At 49.2% G+C, this 27,444-nt stretch overlaps 1 protein-coding gene across 1 annotated transcript in view; it reads right to left on the bottom strand.

The window, feature by feature from the left end:
* LOC143793463 (uncharacterized) overlaps positions 1-26,099 on the bottom strand; it is a 47,618-nt gene extending 21,519 nt beyond the window's left edge. Inside the window, exons 1-2 of the mRNA XM_077280453.1 lie at positions 25,949-26,099; positions 7,520-7,572 (exon numbers count right to left, since the gene is read on the bottom strand). Of these exons, the coding sequence (XP_077136568.1) occupies positions 7,520-7,572; positions 25,949-26,034 (139 nt within the window). The 5' untranslated portion in view covers positions 26,035-26,099. The remainder of the gene's footprint in view (positions 1-7,519; positions 7,573-25,948) is intronic.
* Between the last annotated feature and the right edge of the window lie 1,345 nt (positions 26,100-27,444).

Below are 27,444 nucleotides of genomic sequence, written 5' to 3'. Positions count from 1 at the left end.
CACCTCCATAATACACTGTACATACATCACACACCTCCATAATACACTGTACATACATCACATACCTCCATAATACACTGTACATACATCACACACCTCCATAATACACAGTACATACATCACACACCTCCATAATACACACTCCATACATCACATACCTCCATAATACACTGTACATACATCACACACCTCCATAATACACACTCCATACATCATACCTCCATAATACACTGTACATACATCACACACCTCCATAATACACAGTATATACATCACATACCTCCATAATACACAGTACATACATAACACCCCTCCATAACACACAGCACATACATCACACACCTCCATAATACACAGTACATACATCACACCCCTCCATAACACACAGTATATACATCACACACCTCCATAATACACAGTACATACATCACACCCCTCCATAACACACAGCACATACATCACACACCTCCATAATACACAGTACATACATCACACCCCTCCATAACACACAGTATATACATCACACACCTCCATAATACACAGTACATACATAACACCCCTCCATAACACACAGCACATACATCACACACCTCCATAATACACAGTACATACATCACACCCCTCCATAACACACAGTATATACATCACACACCTCCATAATACACAGTACATACATCACACCCCTCCATAATACACAGCACATACATCACACCCCTCCATAATACACAGTACATACATCACACCCCTCCATAATACACAGCACATACATCACACACCTCCATAATACACAGTACATACATCACACCCCTCCATAATACACAGCACATACATCACACACCTCCATAATACACAGTACATACATCACACCCCTCCATAATACACACTCCATACATCACACACCCCTCCATAACACACAGTATATACATCACACACCTCCATAATACACAGTACATACATCACACCCCTCCATAACACACAGCACATACATCACACACCTCCATAATACACAGTACATACATCACACCCCTCCATAACACACAGTATATACATCACACACCTCCATAATACACAGTACATACATCACACACCTCCATAACACACAGCACATACATCACACACCTCCATAATACACAGTACATACATCACACCCCTCCATAATACACAGCACATACATCACACCCCTCCATAACACACAGTATATACATCACACACCTCCATAATACACAGTACATACATCACACCCCTCCATAACACACAGCACATACATCACACACCTCCATAATACACAGTACATACATCACACCCCTCCATAATACACACTCCATACATCACACACCCCTCCATAACACACAGCACATACATCACACACGTGTGCACCTTTCGGTTTTGGTGCACACGTTTATTCTATCCTACAGTATTACAGCTCTCTCCCCAGTTTGACCAGCAGGGTAAGTCCTCTCCAGGGATGCTATGGCGGCGAGTACCAAGTGCAGGAGGGTGTGATGCCTCCATGTGTAGCACATATGAGACTGAGGGTTGGTCGGGGTCCTCCGTTCCCCACCAGCACTGATCACTGCCTTCCTTTTTGCCTGTTCTTCTCCGCCTGTCGGGAACATCAGCAGATCTGGTACAATAAATGTACCCCATGCTAAACTACATGTTCCTTCCTTGTCAGTTCCATGAAGAAGTTCACATTCTTGGAGACTCCTTTGAATGCTCTGAGGTTTCATATCTCGTGTGCTGGACATTCTGGGAGACTATTTGAATGCTCCATGTCTCGGATCTCATCTCTCGTGTCCTAGACATTTCCAGGGACTTTTTTTGGATGCTCTTAGTCTCGGGTCTCAGGTCTTCGGTCCTGCACATTCCCGGGGACTTTTTTAGATGCTCCTTTACTGAGGCCTCATCTCTCATGTCCTGGACATTTCCAGGGACTTTTTTGGATGCTCTTTGTCTGAAGTTTCATATCTTGTGCCCTAAACATTTCTGGGGACTTTTTTTGGATACTGCTCACCTGAAGCCTCAACTCTTGTGTCCTGATAATTCCCAGGGACTTTTTTGCAAACTGTGCATCTTAGGCCTCCTCCTCTCATGTTTTGCACATTCCTGGGAACTTTTTTGGATGCTCCTCATGTAAGAACTCAACTCTTGTGTCCTGCACATTCTCCTGACTTGTTTTGAGTGCTCCTTGACTGAGGCCTCCTCTCCTGTGACCTGCTCATTTCTGGGGACAGATACTGTCATGGCTAAAAGTGTTGGCACCCTTGAAATTGCTCCAGAAAATGAAGTATTTCTCCCAGAATATGATTGCAATTACACATGTTTTGTTATATACGTGTTTATTTCCTTTGTGTGTATTGGAACAACACAAAAAAATGAGAAGAAAAAGACAATTTGGACATAAGTTCACACAAAACACTAAAAATGGGCCAGACAAAATTGTTGTCACCTTTCTAAAATTGTGGGTAAGCAACTTTGTTTCAAGCATATGATGCTCGTTCACACTCACCTGTGGCAAGTAACAGGTGTGGGCAATATGAAAATCACACTGAAACCAGATAAAAGGGGGAGAAGTTGGTACAATCTTTGCAATCTTGTCTGTGTGTGCCGCACTAAGCATGGAGAACAGAAAATGGAGAAGAGAATGATCTGAGGACTTGAGAACAAGAATTGTTGAAAAATATCCACAATCTCAAGGTTACAAGCCAATCTCCAGAGATTTTGATGTTTTTTTGTCAACAGCGCGCAACATAATTTAGACGTTTATAACCTGGTCCCGTCTCGCTTGGACTCTATCTTTCTCGAGGAGAGTCCCTTGTGTTGGAGATGTGGAGAGGACAAGGTGATACGTTACACACTTTCTGATTCTGCAGCGTTCTCTCTCCCTTTTTGGGGAAAGTAAGTAAAATAAAAAAATCTAATTTCAGACATTTACCCGGCTCTTTTTCTTCTCCATCACTGTGATATCCCCTTAAAAACCTACAAACTCGATATTAAGAAATGTAATCGTGACTGCAAGTGCGTGCGTCCTGTCCGCTCTGGAAGAAAGATACAGCAACAACAGTCTCCCATCCCTGAGGTGATGTTAATGGAAGAACTCACAGCTACGATTAATATGATCGTTTCTACAAAACCTAGTTTTAGTGGATGGAATTTAGAACGTCGGACGACTCTCTGGCCTTTGCTGGATTTGTGCTCTTTGGACCCATCCGGGAACACCATTTCATATTGCCTTTCTTCCCTCCACAACCCCTTCTTATCCTCCCCTCATGCTGCTTCTTCTGCTCTTCTCCTTTCTGCTTTTTTCTTATTTCTTCTTTGTTAATTCCATGAAACATTTTATCTGGATGGCTACTCTCAGCCTAAATCACTCTGTATTTCTGTAGGGCTATGCATTGTCACATCCTGCTCTTTAATGCTTAAATGCTGTTATTATTCTGCACAGTTTTCAGGATTTGAGTAATGAGTTTATTTCTATGGTTGTCATTTCCTTCCCAGTGACTGTCTCTTCGTAGCTATCGCGGCCTGGACAGTACCTTGTGATTGTAGGGCTTTCTTTTTACATATTCAATATATTCAATAAGTAAACAAAGTTTTAAAAAAGAAGTTTACAACCCATGGCACTGTAGCTAATCTCCCTAGACAGCAGGGAATAATTAATAGGTACCATATTTTCCAGACTATAACACGCACTGGACCATAAGACGCACATAGTTTTTAAAGGAGGAAATTAGGGGAAAAAAATTGAAGCAAAAAATGTGGTCAATTCTGTACTTAATGTCCCTTATCCTGGTATATATGGTCCCTTCACCCTATCCTGATACACATAGCCCCCTCCTCCCTACCATGGTATGCATGGATCCATCATCCCTATCCTAGTATGCATGGCCCCATTCCTATTCTGGTATGATTGGCTCCCATCCCTTTCCTGGTATGCATGGCCCCATCCTTAAGATTGGCCCACACCACCCCCGTCCTGGTATGCATGGCCCCATGAGACAAGATTAAAAAAAACAAAACATTACGTGTGCCGCTACATAAGAGAAATGAATATTCACGTGGAGAGGTGAAAATTCATTTCAGCTGCGAGCACAGTCCCGGCATGCAGAGCAGTGAGTAGTCCGGCAGCTGCTCTTCGGCTTGCAAGCAGCGCATGATGTCACGTGTGCTGCTTACAAGCATAAAGCAGCTGCTGGTATTGGAACAGGATGCTGCAAGGGAGCGTCGGGAAGGTAATTGCAATGTTTTTTTTAATGTTTTCTGATGGAGCCATGCATACCAGGATGGGGGTGGTGGGGGCCAATCATAAAGATGGGGCCATGCATACCAGGACCGGGGTTGGGGGCCAATCATACAAAGATGCTATTAAAGAGAAATGACTATTCATTGCCCACACCCATGGGCGTGGAATGCAGTGAATATTCATTTCTCCTTAGAAGTGGGCACAGGAGTTAACCACAGCCGCCGGCTCCAGCTTCCCGTGACCCGCTGCTCCCCCACCTACCCACCACAGCCAGAGCCGGCCAGTACATCCGGACTAGAAGACGCACCACCATTTTCCTCCACATTTTTTGAGGAAAAAAGTGCATCTTATAGTCTGAAAAATACGGTAACAACGCAGGATAGTCCAGATGGTGGATAAACAGCTCCAATCAAATTCCAAAGAAATCCAAGCTGTCCTGCAGGCTCAGGGTGCATCAGTGTCAGCGCAAACTATCCTTCCACATGCGAATGAAATGAAACGCTATGGCATGAGACCCAGGAGGACCCCACTGCTGACACAGCAACATAGAGAAGCTAGACTGCAGTTTGCCAAAATGTATGTGAGTAAGCCAAAATACTTCTGGGAAAGCATCTTGTGGACAGATTAGACCAAGATAGAGCTTTTTGGTAAAGTACATCCACTACTGTTTACCAAAAACAGAATGAGGCCTATGATTTCTACAAGGAAAGAACACAGTACCTACAGTCAGATATGGTGGCGGTTCACAGATGTTTTGGGGTTATTTTGCTGCCTCTGACATTGGGTGCCTTGACTGCGTGCAAAGGCATCATGAAATCTGAAAATTACCAAAGGATTTTGGGTCACAATGTAGTGCTCAGTGTCAGAAAGCTGGGTTTGGATCCTAGGCCATGGGTCTTCCAGCAGAACAATGACCCCAAACATACTTCATGAAGCCCCCAGAAATGGATGGAAACAAAGCGGAGCCGGATCTAAATCCCATTGATCACATGTTGAGAGATCTTAATCGGTATTGGGAGAAGGCGCCTTCACACATGAGAGACCAGGGGCAGTTTGCAAAAAAAAAAAAAGATGAATGTTACAAAATTCCAGCAGAGAGGTGTAAGAAGCTTGTGCATGGTTATAGGAAGCGATTGTATGCAGTTATTTATTTCAAAGGGTGTGCAGCCAAATATTAAGAGGAGGGCGCCAACAATTGTTTCCGACCCATTTTGAGGTTCTGCGTGAAATTATGTCCAATTTGTCTTTTTTTCTCAGTTTTTTTGTGCCATTCCAATACAAGTCAGAAGGAAGAGACTGAAGCACGATTCACTGGGAAGGGCAATATTGGAGGAAGCTGATGTTTACAGGACACTGTGGCCATTAGCAGAAGTCACCCGGCGGAATGTGTGGAGGGGACGCTGGTGTTTATATAGCAGGGTGGGGGGCCAAGACTGGTGAACTGTCCCAGCTGTGAGTGAGGATGGGGGCCATGATCCTTCCTCCCAGGAGATTCCCAGAATAGGAGGCTGCAGGACTGTACTATAATGAGAAGGACTACTTAATCCAGGAAGATGACATCCCACATCCCTCATTATTAATCTTTTATGTGAGAAAATACCGAGCAGTTTCCGGGGATTGCATGGATGGAAGCATCTATCCACAGATTATTATGAGCATGCATGTCAGATGAGATGGATCGAAGAGGTCGGGGGCTCGGATTCTCAGGAGATAAGATCCAGCATCCTCTTGGTTCATGCATCTGGCGATGTAAATGGAGACAGCGTCTGTGGGTAGAGAGCGTCCACATGTACGAGAATAACCAAAGGAGCATGTAGACTTGTTATCTTCCTCGCAGACATCTTTTTATTTGGAGCAGTGTGGGAAACTCAGATATTATCTGCACATTCCCACAGAGATTAATGAAGGCCACCATGCGTGGAGCAAGACATCCTGGGTGCATGAAAGGACAGGACCACTTGCTGAGTGATGGTCATAGACTCGTGGAGACTCACTGAAGTAACACTAGCAACCATGGCTGCTTGGCTTCACTAAGCTTAAAAATCGCCCAATAATGCTAGAAAGCTGTCATCAATCACTGACGACCCCATAAGAGGTCTAGCTGCAGCTCCATGTGACCAGTTTCTCACAGACACTGGTTGTAGCTGAAGGTCCTTGCTGTGCGACCTCTAGGCATCCACACTCTTGATGTGGAGGTGCAGGAAGGTCATGTAACTCCAGAACACGCACAGAAGATGGGACCCGTTGTTAGTGAGCTATTACCAAAAACCTCTTTAGAATGGATCCCATGTCTAGTGTCAGGCCTGGATGAGAAATTACCAACTGAAGCACTCTAAGGAGACCAACAAGTTATTGCTCTGCTAGAGGAGCCCTCCATACCAGTAGATGTTCAGTCCTCCATCATTGCTCTGCTAGTTGAGCCCTCCATAGCAGCAGACGTTCAGTCCTCCATCATTGCTCTGCTAGAGGAGCCCTCCATAGCAGCAGATGTTCAGTCCTCCGTCATTGATCTGCTAGAGGAGCCCTCCACAGCAGCAGATGTTCAGTCCTCCTGTCATTGCTCTGCTAGAGGAGCCCTCCATAGCAGCAGATGTCCAGTCCTCATCATTGACCTGCTAGAGGAGCCCTCCACAGCAGCAGATGTTCAGTCCTCCTGTCATTGCTCTGCTAGAGGAGCCCTCCATAGCAGCAGATGTCCAGTCCTCCGTCATTGACCTGCTAGAGGAGCCCTCCACAGCAGCAGATGTTCAGTCCTCCTGTCATTGCTCTGCTAGGGGAGCCCACCATAGAAGCAAATGTCCAGTCCTCTGTTATTGCTCTGCTAGAAGAGCCCTCTATTTCAGTAGATGTCCAGTCCTTCTGCATTGCTGTGCCAGGGAAGCTCAGCATACCTGCGAATGTTCAGTCTTCCGGCACTGCTGTGCCAGACAAGCTCTCTATACCTGAAGACATTCAGTCCTTCAGGCATTGCTGTTCCAGAGGAGCCCTATATACCCACAGAGATGTCAAGGCCTTTAGCATTACTGTCCCAAAGCAGCTCTCCATACCTGCAGATGTCCAGTCCTCTGGCAATGCTGTGCGCCTCCACAAGCGGTTCATGAGGTGTCACCATTGTATTATTACATAGACTATGTTTGGAGCCATTGGTGGTACCCTTCTTAGGGGCAAATATTAAACTAAATTAATTAAAACCCAGCAAAAAATTAGGTAATTGATATGATAAGTATGGGGGATGCAATAGGAAAGCGACAAACACACAAGTCTTCTGCTTCTCACCTCCAGAGTCCAGCAGCTTCAAGCTCCATTTCTTCTCATAAGTGAAAACAGCCCTAGAGGGAAAAACATTGAGATGTAAAGGCATCCAGTGACATTGGGTCATGATCATGGTGACCTATATACTGTATAAGACACGTTCAGGAGATAGATGAAAAATAGATCAACATGAGCCACAACTCAGGACTCATTGAATTCTTTGTTTTCAGTTCTTATCTCTGTACCCAAAAATGGTGCGGCTATCACTATCTTGACCAGAAAAGACTTGTGACAGCCAGAGAAGACTCCCCAACCACCAGGCGGCAGGACTCCCCAACCACCGGGCAGGACTCCCCAACCACCGGGCAGGACTCCCCAACCACCGGGCAGGACTCCCTGGTGACCAGACAGTGGCAATTTGATAACTCCTATCAGGAGATATCTGCTGGGGTTCTACATCATTCTCTATATTGTCCTTTGCTTCCTGTAATTAGAAGTCGTAATCGTCCGGCATCTCTTTAACTCATTGACTGCTGTTGGCGGCTATGTGCAGGCAGTAATACTCGGGGTTGCAGTGGTTTCGATGGTTGAGGCCAGTGCAGAGCTGTTATATGGCCAGTAAATGATCTGATACCATAGAGATGAAGATGACTGGAAAGCTGTATACAGCCCAAAGTAAGCCCATAGCACCCATCTATACGCCCATGTACCAGCCGCCTGGCAGGGATGGGGGTTAAGCACTTTGCCTCCAGGATCCTTCATCTCATAGTTACTTGAAATTTTATTTGAAGATGCCAGAAGATGTTATTATTCCAGGAATGTTCTATTGTCCCACGGCCAGCACCGGATATAGGAGCCTGCAACATGCTAGACAACAGGGTCCCCCACCTCCCTGCCCCAACTCTTCCTGCCTATTGTGTCTGCCTCCAACTAAAGACTACAATCACCGACTACCACATACAGCACAGCCTGGAGGCCCCAACACTCGAGACCCCACAACCACTGACCACCTCATACAGTACAGCTCGAGGAGACCCCAATCACCGTTTACCTCATATAATACACCCTGGAAAACCCCAACACTGGAGACACTACAGCCACTGATGACCTCCTATAGCAGAACCTATGGAGACACTGGGGACAACAGGTGCTCTGGTCCGCTAGCCTGAAACCGCATGGACCAGGGCACATCCCACCGAAGGCCCCCTCTCCTTTTACCGTGGTTGTAATACTATTCAGACAACACAAGGTGAGGGTAAAACAGTGTGGCAATACTTTATTGAACCTCAAAACAGGCAAGTAGCACATAGAACAGTTCCAGCAAAATATCCAAGATGGTGCAAATTATAGAATCTCACACTTCCGCTGACTCGCCGGGATAAGAGCAGCTGTGACTTCAGAGCTTCCAGGGCTGACTAACCCACCTGTGGCATGCATGGTAATGACAAGCTTAGGAAGATGACAGTCCATTGAGATACAAGGCCATGTGACCGGAGGGTCACAGCCTGGCCTCTCCAAACATCTCCATGGAGTCAGGTGACCAGTGGGTCCGAATCATGGCTTTCCCAAAAGTATCCATAGGGCTCATGTGCTCATGCCTTACTGAAAATAGGCGACTGGTTAATTAAGATAAAATACTGTGTCGTCACACTGGGGATGATCCAACCACCGACCACCTGATATAGCAACGCTTGAGAAGCCCCAACACTGGTGACCATAAAACTAATGACCACCTAATACAGTACAGCTTGGGGAGACCTCAACCACTGATCACCTCATACAGCACAGCCTGAAGCATCCCATCACTGAGGAACCTACAACCAATTGCCACCTCATATAGTACAGCGTGAAGAGACCCCAACACTGGAGACCAATGATCACTTAATACAGTACAGCCTGGGGAGACGCCAACCAATGGACCTTATATAGTACAGTCTGGTGGGACCCAGGGTGGATTGATTTAAATCACGCCGATTTAAATCATGATTTAAATCACGATTTAAATCAAAAGATTTTTTTCTATTTAAATCGGATCGATTTAAATCATGATTTTAATCATGATTTAAATCACTGATTTAAATCAAAAGGTTTTTTTTAATATAAATCACGATTAAAATGAGAAGTGAGAGCAGTGCGCATGTGCGCCCATAGTTACACGGACGAAACTAGGGGCAACGATCTAACGCCAGGGTGAGGGGGGGACCCCAAAGTAAGTAAAAATCTTTTTTGTTTTACTATATGGCAATAGGTAGGTGTTTAAAAGCAGCATGTCTTAATTGTATAAACTATTAATAGCCTCCACATTTTGTTCATACTGCCCCTTTAATTCCACACTTCTAGCTTGGTTTCACTTTTGGTTTAGTTTCTTTTTCCATTCAGTTGACATGCCCAAACTTGTTGGATAGTCAGCATCCTACAGAAACCTCTGGAAGAGCATGGCATTGTGAATGTTACACATATACAGCCTTTATTCTACTGAGTTAAACAACTCAGCTTTATCTCATGATGGAAGAACCTTTGGATGGTAAAATATTTTCCTCAAAAAGCAGTTTATTGAAAAAAATCCGATTTAAATCAAAAAAATCCGATTTAAATCAAAAAAATCCGATTTTTTTGATTTTTTTAAAAAAACATTGATTTTTATCCACCCTGGGGACCCCAACACTGGAGAACCTAAAACCAATGACCACCTAATAGAGTTCAGCTTGGGAAGACCTCAACCACTGATCACCTCATACAGCACAGCCTGAAGCAGCCCATCACTGAGGAACATACAACCAATGAACACCTCATATGGCACATCCTGGAGAGACCCCAACATTGGAGACACTACTAACACCAACCATCTCATATAGCACACTCTGGGGAGAGCTCGACACTGGGTAGGGGGTTGGACACAATGACCCTTGAGGTCTCTTCCAACTCTAACATTCTTTGATTTGACTGGTGACCCTGCAACCAAGGACCAACTCATACAGCACAGCCTAGGAAGACCCCAACCAATGATCATCTCATACAGCACACCCTGAAGCACCCCATCACTGAGAACCTACAACCACTAACCACCTCATATTGCAAAGACTGGAGAGACCCCCCAAACAATGGACACCCTAAAACTAATAGAGTATAGCGTGGGGTACCCCTGAGCTGTCCTTTGCCCTTCTGTACCACTGGGCTGCCCTCTGCCCCCATGTACCCCTGATTCATCCCCGTGTACCCCTGAGCCGTCTGGTGCACTTGTGTACCGCTCATCCGCCCTTCACCCCGGTGTACCCGATTCACCCTTCACGCCCATGTACCCCCTGAGCCATCTTCTGCTCTCTGTGTACCGCTCATCCACCCTTCACCCCATGTACTCCTGAGCCACCCTCTGCCCCGTGTACTCGATTCGCCCCGTGTACCCTTGAACTGTCCTCTGCCATCTGTGTACCGCTCATCCGCCCTTAAACTGTGTACCACTGATCCAACCGCCGTGTGCCCCAGAGCTGCCATTCACCCCTGTGTACCATTCATCCACCTTCACCCCCATGTACGGTGGGGGAAAAAAGTATTAATCAGCCACTAACTGTGCAAGTTCTCCCACTTAAAAAGATGAGTGATGCCTGTAATTGACATCATAGATAGACAACAACTATGAGAGTCAAAATGAGAAAACAAATCCAGAAAATCACCTTGACTGATTTGGGAATATTTAGTTTGCAAATTATGGTGGAAAATAAGTATTTGGTCACCTAAAAACATGGAAGATTTCTGGCTCTCTCAGACCTGTAACTTCTTCTTTAAGAGGCTCCTCTGTCCTCCACTCATTACCTGTAGTAATGGCGCCTGTTTGAACTTGTTATCAGTATAAAAGACACCTGTCCACAACCTCAAACAGTCACACTCCAAACTCCACTATGGTGAAGACCAAGAGCTGTCGAAGGACACCAGAAACAATATTGTAGCCCTGCACCAGGCTGGGAAGACTGAATCTGGATTAGGCAAGAAGGTTGGTGTGATGAAATCAACTGTGGCAGCAATAATAAGAAAATAGAAGATATACAAGACCAATGATATATCACCCTCGATCTGGGGCTCCACGCAAGATCTCACCCCGTGGGGTCAAAATGATCACAAAAACGGTGAGCAAAAATCCCAGAACCACACGGGGGGACCTAGTGAATGACCTGCATAGAGCTGGGACCACCGTAACAAAGGCTACCATCAGTAACACAGTACGCCGCCAGGGACTCAGATCCTGCAGTGCCAGACGTGTCCCCCTGCTTAAACCAGTACATGTCCGGGCCTGTCTGAAGTTTGCTACAGAGCATTTAGATTATCCAGAAATGTATTGGGAGAATGTCATATGGTCTGATGAAACCAAAGTAGGACTGTTTGTTAGAAACAAAACTCGTCGTGTTGGAGGAGACAGAATGCTGAGTTGCATCCAAAGAACACCATACCTACTGTGAAGCATGGGGGTGGCAACATCATGCTTTGGGGCTGTTTCTCTGCAAAGTGACTAGGACGACTGATCCGTGTACATGAACGAATTAATGGGGCCATGTATCGTGAGATTTTGAGTGCAAACCTCCTTCCATCACCAAGGGCATTGAAGATGAAATGTGGATGGTTCTTTCCCAAGCACACCGCCAGGGCAACGAAGGGGTGGCTTCGTAAGAAGCATATGAAGGTCCTGGAGTGGCCTAGACTTTCTCCAGATCTCAACCCCATAGATAACCTTTGGAGGGAATTGAAACTCCATGTTGCCCAGTGACAGGCCCAAAACATCGCTCTAGAGATCTGCATGGAGGAATGGGCCAGCATACCACCAGCAGTGTGTGCCAACCTTGTGAAGACTTAGAGAAAACGTTTGACCTCTGTCATTGCCAACAAAGGATATATAACAAAATATTGAGATGAACTTTTGGTAATGACCAAATACTATTTTACACCATAATTTGCAAAACAAATCTTCCAAATCAGACAAGGTGATTTTCTGGATTAGTTTTCTCATTTTGACTCTCATAGTTGTGGTCTACCTATGATGTCAATTACAGGCCTTGCTCATCTTTTTAAGTGCGAGAACTTTTTTCCCCACTGTATCCCAGATCTGCCCTTCACCTCGTGTACCCCTGAGCCATCCTCTTTCTCACATGTACCCCTGATTCACTCCTGTGTACCCCTGAGCCTCCCTCAGCCCCATGTACCCCTGAGCCCTAGTCTTCCCCGTGTACCCGATTCACCCCAGTGTACACCTGAGCCGTCCTCTGTCTCATGTATCCCTGAACCACGCTCCCCCCACTTATCCCTGATTTCCGCCTGTGTACACCTGAGCCACCCTTCTCCCCAGTGTACCCCAGATCCGCCCTCTTCCCTGTGAAATTCCTGAGCCAGCCCAGTGTATCCCTGAGCCAACCTCCGCCCCATGTACCCCTGATTCGCCCTCCGCCTTGTGCACCCGATTTGCCCCCTTGTACCAGATTCACCCTGTGTACCCCTTTTGTGTCCTCTGCCCCAATATACCCCTTGTGCACCCCTGACTTGCCCCCTTGTACCCCTGATTCACCCCGTGTAGCTCTTTTGTGTCCTCTGCCCCCCCATGTACTCCTGATTCGGTCCCATGTACTCCTGAGCCATCTTTGGACCCTGTGTAACGTTCATCCTCCCTTCACCCGTGTAACCCTTATTCGTACCCGTGTACCCCTGAGCCGCCCTCTTCCCCGTGTACCCCGAGCCATCCTCTGCCCCAGTGTACCCCTGATTCTTTCCCATTTACCCCTGAGCCATCCTCTGCTCTTGTGTATTGCCCATACGCCGCCCTTCATCCCTGTACCCCTGAGCCGCCCTTGGCCCTCCGTGTACCCGATTCATCCCTGTGCACCCCTGAGCCGTCCTCTGCACTTGTATACCACTCATCCGCCCTTCACCCCCATGTACCCGAGCCACACTCTGCCGCATCTACCCCTGAGCCGTCCTCTGCCCTCTGTGTACCACTCATCTGTGTCCGTGTACCATTGATTCGCTCTCCGTGTACCCGAGCCGTCCTCTGCCCGTTTCCCCCGATTCATCCCAGTGTACCCGAGCCATCCTCTGCCCTTGTGTACTGCTCATCCGCCCTTCACTCCATGTACCCGATACACCCTTCACTCCATGTACCCTTGAGCTGTCCTCTGCCCTTGTGTACTGCTCATCCGCCCCTTGTATCCTCGATTCATTCCCCTGAGATGTCTTCTCCCGTGTACCCCTGATTTGCTCCCGTGTACCCCTGAGCCGTCCTCTGCCCTTGTGTACCGCTCATCCGCCCTTCATCCCGTGTATCCCTGATAAGCCCTTCACCTCCATGTACCCCTGAACTGCTCATCCGCCCTTCACGTCCGTGTACCCCTGATTTGCCCCATATACCCCTGATCTGCCCTTCACCTCCTTGTACCGGTGATCTGTCCCTGTGTGCCCCTGATCCACCCTTCACCTGCGTGTACCCGAGCCGCCCTCTGAACCTGTGTACTGGTCATCCACTTTCATCACAGTGTACTCCTGATCCGCCCTTCACCCCGTGTACCCCTGAGCGTCCTCTGCCCCATGTACCCCTGAGCTGTCCTCTTCCTCTGTGTACCACTCATCCTCCCCTCACCCCTGTATACCCGAGATGCCCTCTGCCCCATGTACCCCTGAGCCATCCTCTGCCCCGTGTACCCCTGAGCCATCCTCTGCCCCGTGTACCCCTGAGCCGTCCTCTGCCCCGTGTACCCCTGAGCCGTCCTCTGCCCCGTGTACCCCTGAGCCATCCTCTGCCCCGTGTACCCCTGAGCCGTCCTCTGCCCCGTGTACCCGAGCCGTCCTCTGCCCCGTGTACCCCTGAGCCGTCCTCTGCCCCATGTACCCCCGAGCCACCCTCTGCCCCATGTACCCCTGAGCCGTCCTCTGCCCCTGTGTACCACTCATCCTCCCCTCACCCCCGTATAGCCCTGAGTTGTCCTCTGCCCCATGTACCCCTGAGCCGTCCTCTGCCCCATGTACCCCTGAGCCGTCCTCTGCACCATGTACTCCTGAGCCGCCCTCTGCCCCATGTACCCCTGATTTGTCCTCTTCCCCTGTGTACCACTCATCCTCCCCTCACCCCCGTATAGCCCTGAGTTGTCCTCTGCCCCATGTACCGCTGAGCCGTCCTCTGCCCCATGTACCCCTGAGCCGTCCTCTGCACCATGTACCCCTGAGCCGTCCTCTGCCCCATGCACCCCTGAGCCGTCCTCTGCCCTATGTACCCCTCATCCACCCCTCACCCCTGTATACCCCTGAACCGTCCTCTGCCCCATGTACCCCTCATCCACCCCTCACCCCCGTATACCCCTGAGATGCCCTCTGCCCCATGTACCCCTGAGCTGTCCTCTGCCCCATGCACCCCTGAGCCGTCCTCTGCCCTATGTACCCCTCATCCACCCCTCACCCCCGTATACCCCTGAGCCGTCCTCTGCCCCATGTACCCCTGAGCCGTCCTCTGCCCCATGTACCCCTCATCCACCCCTCACCCCCGTATACCCCTGAGATGCCCTCTGCCCCATGTTCTTCTGATTCATCCCCGTGTCCCCCTGATTTGCCCCCGTGTACTTCTCAGCCGCCCTCTGCCCCGTGGACCCCGGATGGGCAGCGTCCAGTACGTGGTTGCTTTTGGTTCTGTAGGAAGTGAAGGCCCGATACCTCAGCTATAACTCCTGGCAGCGCCGGTGTTGCGGTTCATCAGCCCTCCGAGACGTTCATGTGGAGTAGCACAGGAAGGCCGAGCGTCTTAGAGGAGGAGGACGTCGGCCATAGGTCACTCATGGCTAAGAAACATGAAACTAAGGATAATAAAAGTGCAAGGTATCGGATAATATCGGAGGAGGTGAATGTGGGCGAAGGGGGATAATAAGGAAAAGAAAGGTTGTGCGTGCAGAGACACTGATCCCCAGGACAAAGAGGAAACAGAGTCTGAAGAGCAACGGAGTCGAGAAGGAGCTGCGAGACCCATCACAGACCCAAGAACGCAAGGACCTGGGCATGAAGAGCCCCACAGCCTCCAGGGCCTGAGCCCCTCTGCCACATAACGAGACACCATGAAGGTTACACATTTTATATTGGGACATGAAGATCACAGGACAGGAGATTATCTGCTCAGACAACAGTAAAAATACCAAGAACACAAGCAATAAACCTAGTATATACTCCGTACACAGTCCTGCCCCAAAACACAACATGGGAGAAACGAAAAAAACAAAGACACAAAAAAGAGAAATAACGAGAGTTACGATAAACAAGAATCCGTATCAACATATTATTACATGCTTTGTAGAAAAAGAAAAAAAAAAGAGCATGACCCGCACCTCCAAAAATCATACGTTGATCTAAAGCCGCTAGGCAAAAATTTATACAACTAAACATGAGGTTTTCAGCTTAACATTCTGATCAGACTATGAAGCCCACTGCCACGTCACGGCAAACCTCGTAGTGGGTCCTACCACCCTAACGGAGCGGAGCCGTGCGGCGACCACAGCGGCAATGCACCAGCAGGGTGGACGGTCCGGTGCCCCACAGCACCCATGCTGCGAGACAGCCCCCATGACTCCAGACCGCACCGCCCCACCAGCACAAAGCCACGGAAACAATGGCCGCCACACAGCACCAGCACCAAAATAAAAGGAGCACTGATACTCACCTTCCTCCAGCTCTTCAGTGACAGCCAAAATGGGCTAGACCCCTAACTTTGTCTCCAGCTTTGTGCTGGTGGGGCGGCGCGGTCTGGAGTCATGGGGGCTCAGCGTTGCAGCATGGTTGCTGTGGGGCACCGGACCGTCTGCCCTGCTGGTGCATTGCCGCTGTGGCGGTGGTTGGCGCATGACTCCTCTCCGTTAGGGTGGTAGGACCCACTACGAGGTGTGACGTGGCAGTGCGCTTCATACAGTCTGATCAGAATGATAAACTAAGAACTTCATGTTCAGTTATATATATATATATTTTTGCCGAGAGGCATTAGATCATTGTATGATTTTTGGAGGTGGTGTCCTTTCTTTTTTTTTCAGCATATTATTACACTCTCCATATCCCCCTGTAGTCTCCCGTTATTTCTCTCTCCTGTGTTCCCTTCTGTAATCTTTCATTATTCCGCTCTCCTGTAATCTCCCGTTCTTCCTCTCCATAGTAATTTCCCGTTCTTCCTCTCTCCAGTAATTTCCCATTCTTCCTTTCTCCTGTAATCTCCCGCTGTTCCTCTTTCCTGTAATCTCCAGTTATTCCTCTCTCCTGTAATCTCCTGTTCTTCCCCTCTCCATATCTCTTGTTCTTCGTCTCTCCTGTAATCTCCCGTTATTCCTCTCTTGTAATCTCCAGTTATTCCTCTCTCCTGTAATTTCCCGTAATTCCTCTCTCCTGTAATTTCCAGTTATTCCTCTCTCCAGTAATCTCCCATTATTCCTCTCTCCTGTAATCTCCCTTTCTTCCTCTCTCCAGTAATCTCCCGTTCTTCCTCTCTCCAGTAATCTCCCGTTCTTCCTCTCTCCTGTAATCTCCCGTTCTTCCTCTCTCCTGTAATCTCCCATTCTTCCATTCTCCTGTAATCTCCCGTTCTTCCACTCTCCAGTAATCTCCCGTTCTTCCTCTCTCCAGTCCTCTCTCCAGTAATCTCCCGTTCTTCCTCTCTCCACTAATTTCCCATTATTCCTCTCTCCTGTAATCTCCCGTTATTCCTCTCTCCTGTAATCTCCTGTTATTCCTCTCTCCTGTAATCTCCCATTATTCCTCTCTCCTGTAATCTCCCGTTCTTCCACTCTCCTGTAATCTCCCGTTCTTCCACTCTCCTGTAATCTCCCGTTCTTCCTCTCTCCTGTAATCTCCCGTTCTTCCTCTCTCCTGTAATCTCCCGTTATTCCTCTCTCCGGTAGTCTCCCATTCTTCCTCTCTCCTGTAATCTCCCGTTATTCCTCTCTCCAGTAATCTCCCATTCTTCCTCTCTCCAGTAATCTCCCATTCTTCCTCTCTCCAGTAATCTCCCATTCTTCCTCTCTCCAGTAATTTCTCATTCTTCCTCTCTCCAGTAATTTCCCATTCTTCCTCTCTCAAGTAATTTCCCATTCTTCCTCTCCAGTAATTTCCCATTCTTCCTCTCCAGTAATTTCCCATTCTTCCTCTCTCCAGTAATTTCCCATTCTTCCTCTCCAGTAATTTCCCATTCTTCCTCTCTCCAGTAATTTCCCATTCTTCCTCTCCAGTAATTTCCCATTCTTCCACTCTCCAGTAATCTCCCGTTATTCCTCTCTTGTAATCTCCAGTTATTCCTCTCTCCTGTAATCTCCCGTTATTCCTCTCTCCAGTAATCTCCCATTCTTCCTCTCTCCAGTAATCTCCCATTCTTCCTCTCTCCAGAAATTTCCCATTCTTCCTCTCTCCAGCAATTTCCCATTCTTCCTCTCTCAAGTAATTTCCCATTCTTCCTCTCCAGTAATTTCCCATTCTTCCTCTCCAGTAATTTCCCATTCTTCCTCTCTCCAGTAATTTCCCATTCTTCCTCTCCAGTAATTTCCCATTCTTCCTCTCTCCAGTAATTTCCCATTCTTCCTCTCTCCAGTAATTTCCCATTCTTCCACTCTCCAGTAATCTCCCGTTATTCCTCTCTTGTAATCTCCAGTTATTCCTCTCTCCTGTAATCTCCTGTTATTCCTCTCTCCTGTAACCTCCTATTTTTCTTCTATCCAGTAATCTCCAGCTATTCCTCTCTCCTGTAATTTCCCGATGTTCCTCTCTCCTGTAATCTCCCTTAATTCCTCTCTCCTGTAATCTACCGTTCTTCCTCTCCTGTAATCTACCGTTCTTCCTCTCTCCTGTAATCTACCGATCTTCCTCTCTCCTGTAATCTACTGATCTTCCTCTCTCCTGTAATCTCCCGATCTTCCTCTCTCCTGTAATCTCCCGTTCTTCCTCCCTCCTGTAATCTCCCATTCTTCCTCTCTCCTGTAATCTCCCATTCTTCCACTCTCCTGTAATCTCCCGTTCTTCCTCTCTCCTGTAATCTCCCATTGTTCCTCTCTCCTGCAATCTCCCGTTCTTCCTCTTTCCTGTAATCTCCCATTGTTCCTCTCTCCTGTAATTTCCCGTTCTTCCTCTCTCCTGTAATCTCCAGTTATTCCTCTCTAGTAATCTCCCGTTGTTCCTCTTTCCTGTAATCTCCCGTTCTTCCTCTCTCCTGTAATCTCCTGTTGTTACTCTCTCCAGTAATCTCCAGTTATTCCTCTCTCCTGTAATCTCCCGTAATTCCTCAAAATACCAGTCATATACCAGGATCATCTCATGCCATATTTTCTACACAACTGTTTCCAGTATCACAGGATTTCCTGATCTGTATATTGCTAACATAATACCGTACATACAGGGTCACACACGGCGCGGACGCTGTCATACACGGTCACTGGTCATACACGGCCTGGATGCTGTCATACTCTGACATCAGTCATACCTGGTGTGGACACTGTCATAAACGGACACCAGTCATACATAGTGTGCTCCGCACCGTCCCCCCTCTGCGCAGTTCTCTGTTCTGCCATGTCTTGAACTCTGCTCCACACCATCCCCCCTCTGCGCGATTCTCTGTTCTGCCATATCTTGCACTCTGCTCCGCACCGTCCCCCCTCTGCGCGGTTCTCTGTTCTGCCATATCTTGCACTCTGCTCCGCACCGTCCCCCCTCTGCGCGGTTCTCTGTTCTGCCATGTCTTGCACTCTGCTCCGCACCGTCCCTCCTCTGCGCGGTTCACTGTGCTGCCATGTCTTGCACTCTGCTCCGCACCGTCCCCCCTCTGCACGGGTCGCAGTGCTGCCATATCTTGCACTCTGCTCCGCACCGTCCCCCTCTGCGCAGTTCTCTGTTCTGCCATGTCTTGCACTCTGCTCCGCACCGTCCCCCTCTGCGCAGTTCTCTGTTCTGCCATGTCTTGCTTTCTGCTCCGCACGGTCCTCCCTCTGCGCAGTTCGCTGTGCTGCCATGTCTTGCACTCTGCTCCGCACCGTCCCCCCTCTGCGCGGTTCTCTGTTCTGCCATGTCTTGCACTCTGCTCCGCATCGTCCCCCCTCTGCGCAGTTCTCTGTGCTGCTATGTCTTGCACTCTGCTCCGCACCGTCCCCCCTCTGCGCGGTTCGCTGTGCTGCCATGTCTTGCACTCTGCTCCGCACCGTCCCCCCTCTGCGCGGTTCTCTGTTCTGCCATGTCTTGCACTCTGCTCCGCACCGTCCCCCTCTGCGCGGTTCGCTGTGCTGCCATGTCTTGCACTCTGCTCCGCACCGTCCCCCCTCTGCGCGGTTCTCTGTTCTGCCATGTCTTGCACTCTGCTCCGCACCGTCCCCCCTCTGCGCGGTTCGCTGTGCTGCCATGTCTTGCACTCTGCTCCGCATCGTCCCCCCTCTGCGCGGTTCTCTGTTCTGCCATGTCTTGCACTCTGCTCCGCACCGTCCCCCTCTGCGCGGTTCTCTGTTCTGTCATATCTTGCTCTATGCTCCGCACCGTCCCCCCTCTGCGCGGTTCGCTGTGCTGCCATGTCTTGCTCTATGCTCCGCACCGTCCCCCTCTGCGCGGTTCGCTGTGCCACCACCACCTCCAGGGGGCCATGAATCCTGGCACAGAGCCCTTTGCCCCGGACGCAGCTTCCTACGTAGCAGCAGTCACAGTCCTCGGGTCTCGGGCGCAGATAAAAGTGACAATGATGGATGGGAGCAGTGATCGGGCCCCTGATAGTGAGAGGGGACACACCTGAGGTCATGTGACTCCTCACCTGTCACCGCCATCTCGGGTAAATATTAACGATAACTTTCTGCTTAACTAAACTGAAAACCCACTGTGAGCAGTAAACAAAGTCCGGGGGTCACCCGTCAGAAGGACGCTCGTCCGCAGAGCTAGCACTCTACAATGTATACCCCAGATAAAGACCATGTATGTGTCGGCCGGCCACACTACATACATCACCATAAAGTGATGTCAAAAGTCTACACACCCTGTACAATAATCCTATCAAGATGGATCATTTCAATGTCGCCCACAATCTGTACAAAGCTGCTGAAATTATTCTGAGGGGAAAATAAAAATAATAAAATCACAATAACGTGGTTGCATAAGTGTCAGCACCCTCTTATAATCAGGGCTGTGAATTTCCCCCCATGTTACATAGTAGTCAGTGCTCGGCTGTCGTCATCACAGTCAGTGATTCTAATTAACCCCAGAGAAAGTGTCACTGCTCTAGGAGAATTTCCCTGACATTTTCTGGTTCGCAAACAGCTGACAACACAGCAAAGGATCTCACTGTGGAAAGTTATCAGTTAGGAAAAGGGGCAAAAACATTTCCAGGTACTAGATCCATCATGGACACTGTGAAGACATCATCAGGAAGGGGCTGAAATCCGGCACCACAACAACATTACCGAGAACTGGACACAAATGAAGGCAAGACAAGAAGAACATTAGTGCAGGAGGCAGATAGCAACATTAGAGGAGCTGCAGGAAATTCTGGCCAGTCCTGACTGTGTCCTCCATGTGACAAAAATCTCCTGTATTCTTCATATGTCCGGCCTGTGGGTCGGGGGGAGACAGAAGCATTTTCGAACACAAAAGAACATTCAAACCTTGGATGCCAGAGCCTCCATCATGTGGGCTAGAAGCAGAAACGTGTCCTGTCTGATGAGACCGAGGGTGAACTTTGTGGACATAATTCTAGAAGGTGTACAGCCGACACTGCGATTCACAAGAAGACCCCCATCCCCACAGTGAGGCATGGTGGGAGCAGCTGCGGGCTCTGAAACTGGGGCTTTATCCAAGGGGGAGGGTATTATTCACAGTGCACATATCAGACAATTTTACCTCAGCACCTTATGGCCTCCGCTAAAAGCTGAAGATGAGGAAAAATTTCACCTTTCAGCATCAACGACCCTAAGAGACCTGCACATCACTAAGAGAACAGCTTATCCAGAAGAAGATGGAGGTTCTGGAACAGCTGAGACCAGACCTGAATCAAGGGGCAATCTGTTGCGACCTGAAGAGGGGGCTGTACATAGGAGATGCCCCGCTATCTGTAGTGACCTGAAGAGGGCGCTGTACACAGGAGATGTCCCCGCAATCTGTGGTGACCTGAAGAGGACGCTGTACACAGGAGATGTCCCGCAATCTGTGGTGACCTGAAGAGGGTGCTGTACACAGGAGATGTCCCCGCAATCTGTGGTGACCTGAAGAGGGCGCTGTACATAGGAGATGCCCCGCTATCTGTAGTGACCTGAAGAGGGCGCTGTACACAGGAGATGTCCCCGCAATCTGTGGTGACCTGAAGAGGGCGCTGTACACAGGAGATGCCCCCGCAATCTGTGGTGTCCTGAAGAGGGTGCTGTACACAGGAGATGCCCCTGCAATCTGTGGTGACCTGAAGAGGGCGCTGTACACAGGAGATGCCCCCGCAATCTGTGGTGTCCTGAAGAGGGTGCTGTACACAGGAGATGCCCCCGCAATCTGTGGTGACCTGAAGAGGGCGCTGTACACAGGAGATGCCCCCGCAATCTGTGGTGACCTGAAGAGGGCGCTGTACACAGGAGATGTCCCCGCAATCTGTGGTGACCTGAAGAGGACGCTGTACACAGGAGATGTCCCCGCAATCTGTGGTGACCTGAAGAGGGCGCTGTACACAGGAGATGTCCCCGCAATCTGTGGTGACCTGAAGAGGGTGCTGTACACAGGAGATGTCCCCGCAATCTGTGGTGACCTGAAGAGGACGCTGTACACAGGAGATGTCCCCGCAATCTGTGGTGACCTGAAGAGGGCGCTGTACACAGGAGATGTCCCCGCAATCTGTGGTGACCTGAAGAGGGCGCTGTACACAGGAGATGCCCCGCAATCTGTGGTGACCTGAAGAGGACGCTGTACACAGGAGATGTCCCCGCAATCTGTGGTGACCTGAAGAGGACGCTGTACACAGGAGATGTCCCCGCAATCTGTGGTGACCTGAAGAGGGCGCTGTACACAGGAGATGTCCCCGCAATCTGTGGTGACCTGAAGAGGACGCTGTACACAGGAGATGTCCCCGCAATCTGTGGTGACCTGAAGAGGGCGCTGTACACAGGAGATGTCCCCACAATCTGTGGTGACCTGAAGAGGACGCTGTACACAGGAGATGTCCCCACAATCTGTGGTGACCTGAAGAGGACGCTGTACACAGGAGATGTCCCTGCAATCTGTGGTGACCTGAAGAGGGCGCTGTACACAGGAGATGTCCCCGCAATCTGTGGTGACCTGAAGAGGACGCTGTACACAGGAGATGCCCCCGCAATCTGTGGTGACCTGAAGAGGTCGCTGTACACAGGAGATGTCCCCACAATCTGTGGTGACCTGAAGAGGGCGCTGTACACAGGAGATGTCCCCGCAATCTGTGGTGACCTGAAGAGGGCGCTGTACACAGGAGATGTCCCCGCAATCTGTGGTGACCTGAAGAGGTCGCTGTACACAGGAGATGTCCCCGCAATCTGTGGTGACCTGAAGAGGGCGCTGTACACAGGAGATGTCCCCGCAATCTGTGGTGACCTGAAGAGGGCGCTGTACACAGGAGATGTCCCCGCAATCTGTGGTGACCTGAAGAGGACGCTGTACACAGGAGATGCCCCCACAATCTGTGGTGACCTGAAGAGGACGCTGTACACAGGAGATGTCCCCGCAATCTGTGGTGACCTGAAGAGGACGCTGTACACAGGAGATGTCCCCGCAATCTGTGGTGACCTGAAGAGGACGCTGTACACAGGAGATGCCCCCGCAATCTGTGGTGACCTGAAGAGGGCGCTGTACACAGGAGATGTCCCCGCAATCTGTGGTGACCTGAAGAGGGCGCTGTACACAGGAGATGCCCCCGCAATCTGTGGTGACCTGAAGAGGGCGCTGTACACAGGAGATGTCCCCGCAATCTGTGGTGACCTGAAGAGGGCGCTGTACACAGGAGATGTCCCCGCAATCTGACAGATGTGGAGCTACTGCAAGGAGGAGCTGACAGAGATCACCAATCCTACATGTGCCTCACTGATAGACCCCGACCCAAAAAAATACTGAACCCTGCCAGAAATTCACAGGGACTGCAGCAAAGAATTAAGGGCATGCAGATTTATGCAACTATGCCCTCTATATGTACACAGCACAGACATCTATAGGTGACCACTCCTCTATATGTACACAGCACAGTACATACATCTATAGGTGGCCACTCCTCTATATGTACACAGCACAGTACATACATCTATAGGTGGCCACTCCTCTATATGTACACATCACAGTACAGATATCTATAGGTGGCCACTCCTCTATATGTACACAGCACAGTACAGACATCTATATGTGACCACTCCTCTATATATACAGTACAGACATCTATAGGTGACCAGTTCTCTATATGTACACAGCACAGTACATATATCTATAGGTGACCACTCCTCTATATATACAGTACAGACATCTATAGGTGACCACTCCTCTATATGTACAGTACAGACATCTATAGGTGACCAGTACTCTATATGTACACAGCACAGTACAGACATCTATAGGTGACCAGTCCTCTATATGTACACAGCACAGTACAGATATCTATAGGTGACCACTCCTCTATATATACAGTACATACATCTATGGGTGACCAGTCCTCTATATGTACACAGCACAGATATCTATAGGTGACCACTCCTCTATATACAGTACAGACATCTATAGGTGACCAGTCCTCTATATGTACACAGCGCAGTACAGACATCTATAGGTGACCAGTCCTCTATATGTACACAGCACAGTACATATATCTATAGGTGACCACTCCTCTATATATACAGTACAGACATCTATAGGTGACCACTCCTCTATATGTACACAGCACAGATATCTATAGGTGACCACCCCTCTATATGTACACAGCACAGATATCTATAGGTGACCAGTCTTCTATATGTACACAGCACAGTACAGACATCTATAGGTGACCAGTCATCTATATGTACACAGCACATATATCTATAGGTGACCACTCCGCGATACGAACACAACACATCTATAAATACCAGTATACTCAACAGTACCAGAACTAGTACCAGTATCTGTATCAGCAACAGTATCAGTACCAGCACTAGTATTAGAACCAGAACCTGTATCAATACCCGTACCGTTATCAGTACCAGCATCAGTATCAGTACCAGCACTATTAGAACCAGAACCAGTATCAATACCAGTATCAGTACCAGCACCAGTATCAGTACCAGCACTATTAGAACCAGAACCAGTATCAATACCAGTATCAGTACCAGAACCAGTATCAATATCAGTACCAGCACTAGTATTAGAACCAGAACCAGTATCAATACCAGTATCGTTATCAGTACCAGCACCAGTATAAGTACCAGAATTAGTATTAGAACCAGAACCAGTATCAGTACCAGCACTAGTTTTAGAGCCAGCACTAGTATCAGTACCAGCACCAGCATCAGTACCAGTATTCGTACCAGTGCCAGCACCAGTATCAGTACTAGCACTAGTATTAGAACCAGAACCAATACCCGTACCAGCACCAGTATCAGTACCAGCACTAGTATCAGCACCAGTACCAGTACCAGCACCAGTATCAGCACCAGCACTAGTATCAGTACCAGTACCAGCACCAGCACCAGTACCAGCACTAGTATCAGTATTAGTACCAGCACCAGTACCAGTATTAGTACCAGCACCAGTATCAGTACCAGCACTAGTATTAGAACCAGAACCAATACCCGTACCAGCACCAGTATCAGTACCAGCACTAGTATCAGTACCAGCACCAGTATTAGTACCAGCACCAGTATTAGTACCAGTACGAGTGCCAGCACCAGTATCAGTACCAGCACCAGTATTAGTTCCAGCACCAGCACCAGTATCAGCACCAGTACCAGCATCAGTACCAGCACTAGTACCAGCACCAGTATCAGTACCAGCACCAGCATCAGTACCAGCACTAGTACCAGCACCAGTATCAGTACCAGCACCAGTATCAGTACCAGCACTAGTACCAGCACCAGTATCAGTATTAGTACCAGCATCAGTACCAGCACTAGTACCAGCACCAGTATCAGTATTAGTACCAGCACCGGTATCAGCACCAGCACTAGTATCAGTACCAGTATCAGTATTAGTACCAGCACCAGTATTAGTACCAGCACCAGTATCAGTACCAGCACTAGTACCAGCACCAGTATTAGTACCAGCACCAGCACCGGCACCAGTATCAGTATTAGTACCAGCACTAGTACCAGCACCAGTATCAGTATTAGTACCAGCACCAGTATCAGTATTAGTACCAGCACCGGTATCAGCACCAGCACTAGTATCAGTACCAGCACCAGTATTAGTACCAGCACCAGTATTAGTACCAGCACCAGTATTAGTACCAGCACCAGCACCGGCACCAGCCTCCGTCCTCACCAGTCGGTGGAGCTCCTGGCACTGATGATGTCCTCCCTGGCGGTGATGAGGGACAGGCTGTAGGTGTCCAGGTTCAGGGCCGTCATGTCACCAGGGTCAGGGTGACTGTGAGAGCCGCTTCCTCACAATGTCTGCAGACACAGAGCCTCACCCTCCTCCTCCTCCTGCTGCAGCCGTCCCCTCCTCCTCCTCCCGAGCCCCTTCCCCTCCTCCTCCTCTCCGGCCTCCAAAACTTTCTCAACTTCACTCACGTCCATAACTTTCTTTTCTCAAGGTGCCCCCGAGACCTCTCACCCTGCTCTCTACTCACCGACTGTCTCTCACCCTGCACTCTACTCACCGACTGTCTCTCACCCTGCTCTCTACTCACCGACTGTCTCTCACCCTGCTCTACTCACCGACTGTCTCTCACCCTGCTCTCTACTCACCGACTGTCTCTCACCCTGCTCTCTACTCACCGACTGTCTCTCACCCTGCTCTCTACTCACCGACTGTCTCTCACCCTGCACTCTACTCACCGACTGTCTCTCACCCTGCTCTCTACTCACCGACTGTCTCTCACCCTGCTCTCTACTCACCGACTGTCTCTCACCCTGCGCTCTACTCACCGACTGTCTCTCACCCTGCTCTCTACTCACCGACTGTCTCTCACCCTGCTCTCTACTCACCGACTGTCTCTCACCCTGCACTCTACTCACCGACTGTCTCTCACCCTGCTCTCTACTCACCGACTGTCTCTCACCCTGCTCTCTACTCACCGACTGTCTCTCACCCTGCTCTCTACTCACCGACTGTCTCTCACCCTGCACTCTACTCACCGACTGTCTCTCACCCTGCTCTCTACTCACCGACTGTCTCTCACCCTGCTCTCTACTCACCGACTGTCTCTCACCCTGCTCTCTACTCACCGACTGTCTCTGACCCTGCTCTCTACTCACCGACTGTCTCTGACCCTGCTCTCTACTCACCGACTGTCTCTCACCCTCCTCTCTACTCACCGACTGTCTCTCACCCTGCTCTCTACTCACCGACTGTCTCTCACCCTGCTCTCTACTCACCGACTGTCTCTCACCCTCCTCTCTACTCACCGACTGTCTCTCACCCTCCTCTCTACTCACCGACTGTCTCTCACCCTGCTCTCTACTCACCGACTGTCTCTCACCCTGCTCTCTACTCACCGACTGTCTCTCACCCTCCTCTCTACTCACCGACTGTCTCTCACCCTGCTCTCTACTCACCGACTGTCTCTCACCCTGCTCTCTACTCACCGACTGTCTCTCACCCTGCTCTCTACTCACCGACTCTCTCACCCTGCTCTCTACTCACCGACTGTCTCTCACCCTGCTCTCTACTCACCGACTGTCTCTCACCCTCCTCTCTACTCACCGACTGTCTCTCACCCTGCTCTCTACTCACCGACTGTCTCTCACCCTGCTCTACTCACCGACTGTCTCTCACCCTGCTCTCTACTCACCGACTGTCTCTCACCCTGCTCT

This window comes from Ranitomeya variabilis, chromosome 1, assembly GCF_051348905.1.
Source record: "Ranitomeya variabilis isolate aRanVar5 chromosome 1, aRanVar5.hap1, whole genome shotgun sequence".
Lineage (NCBI taxonomy): Eukaryota > Metazoa > Chordata > Amphibia > Anura > Dendrobatidae > Ranitomeya > Ranitomeya variabilis.
This window is presented reverse-complemented; position numbering and strand designations above follow the sequence as displayed.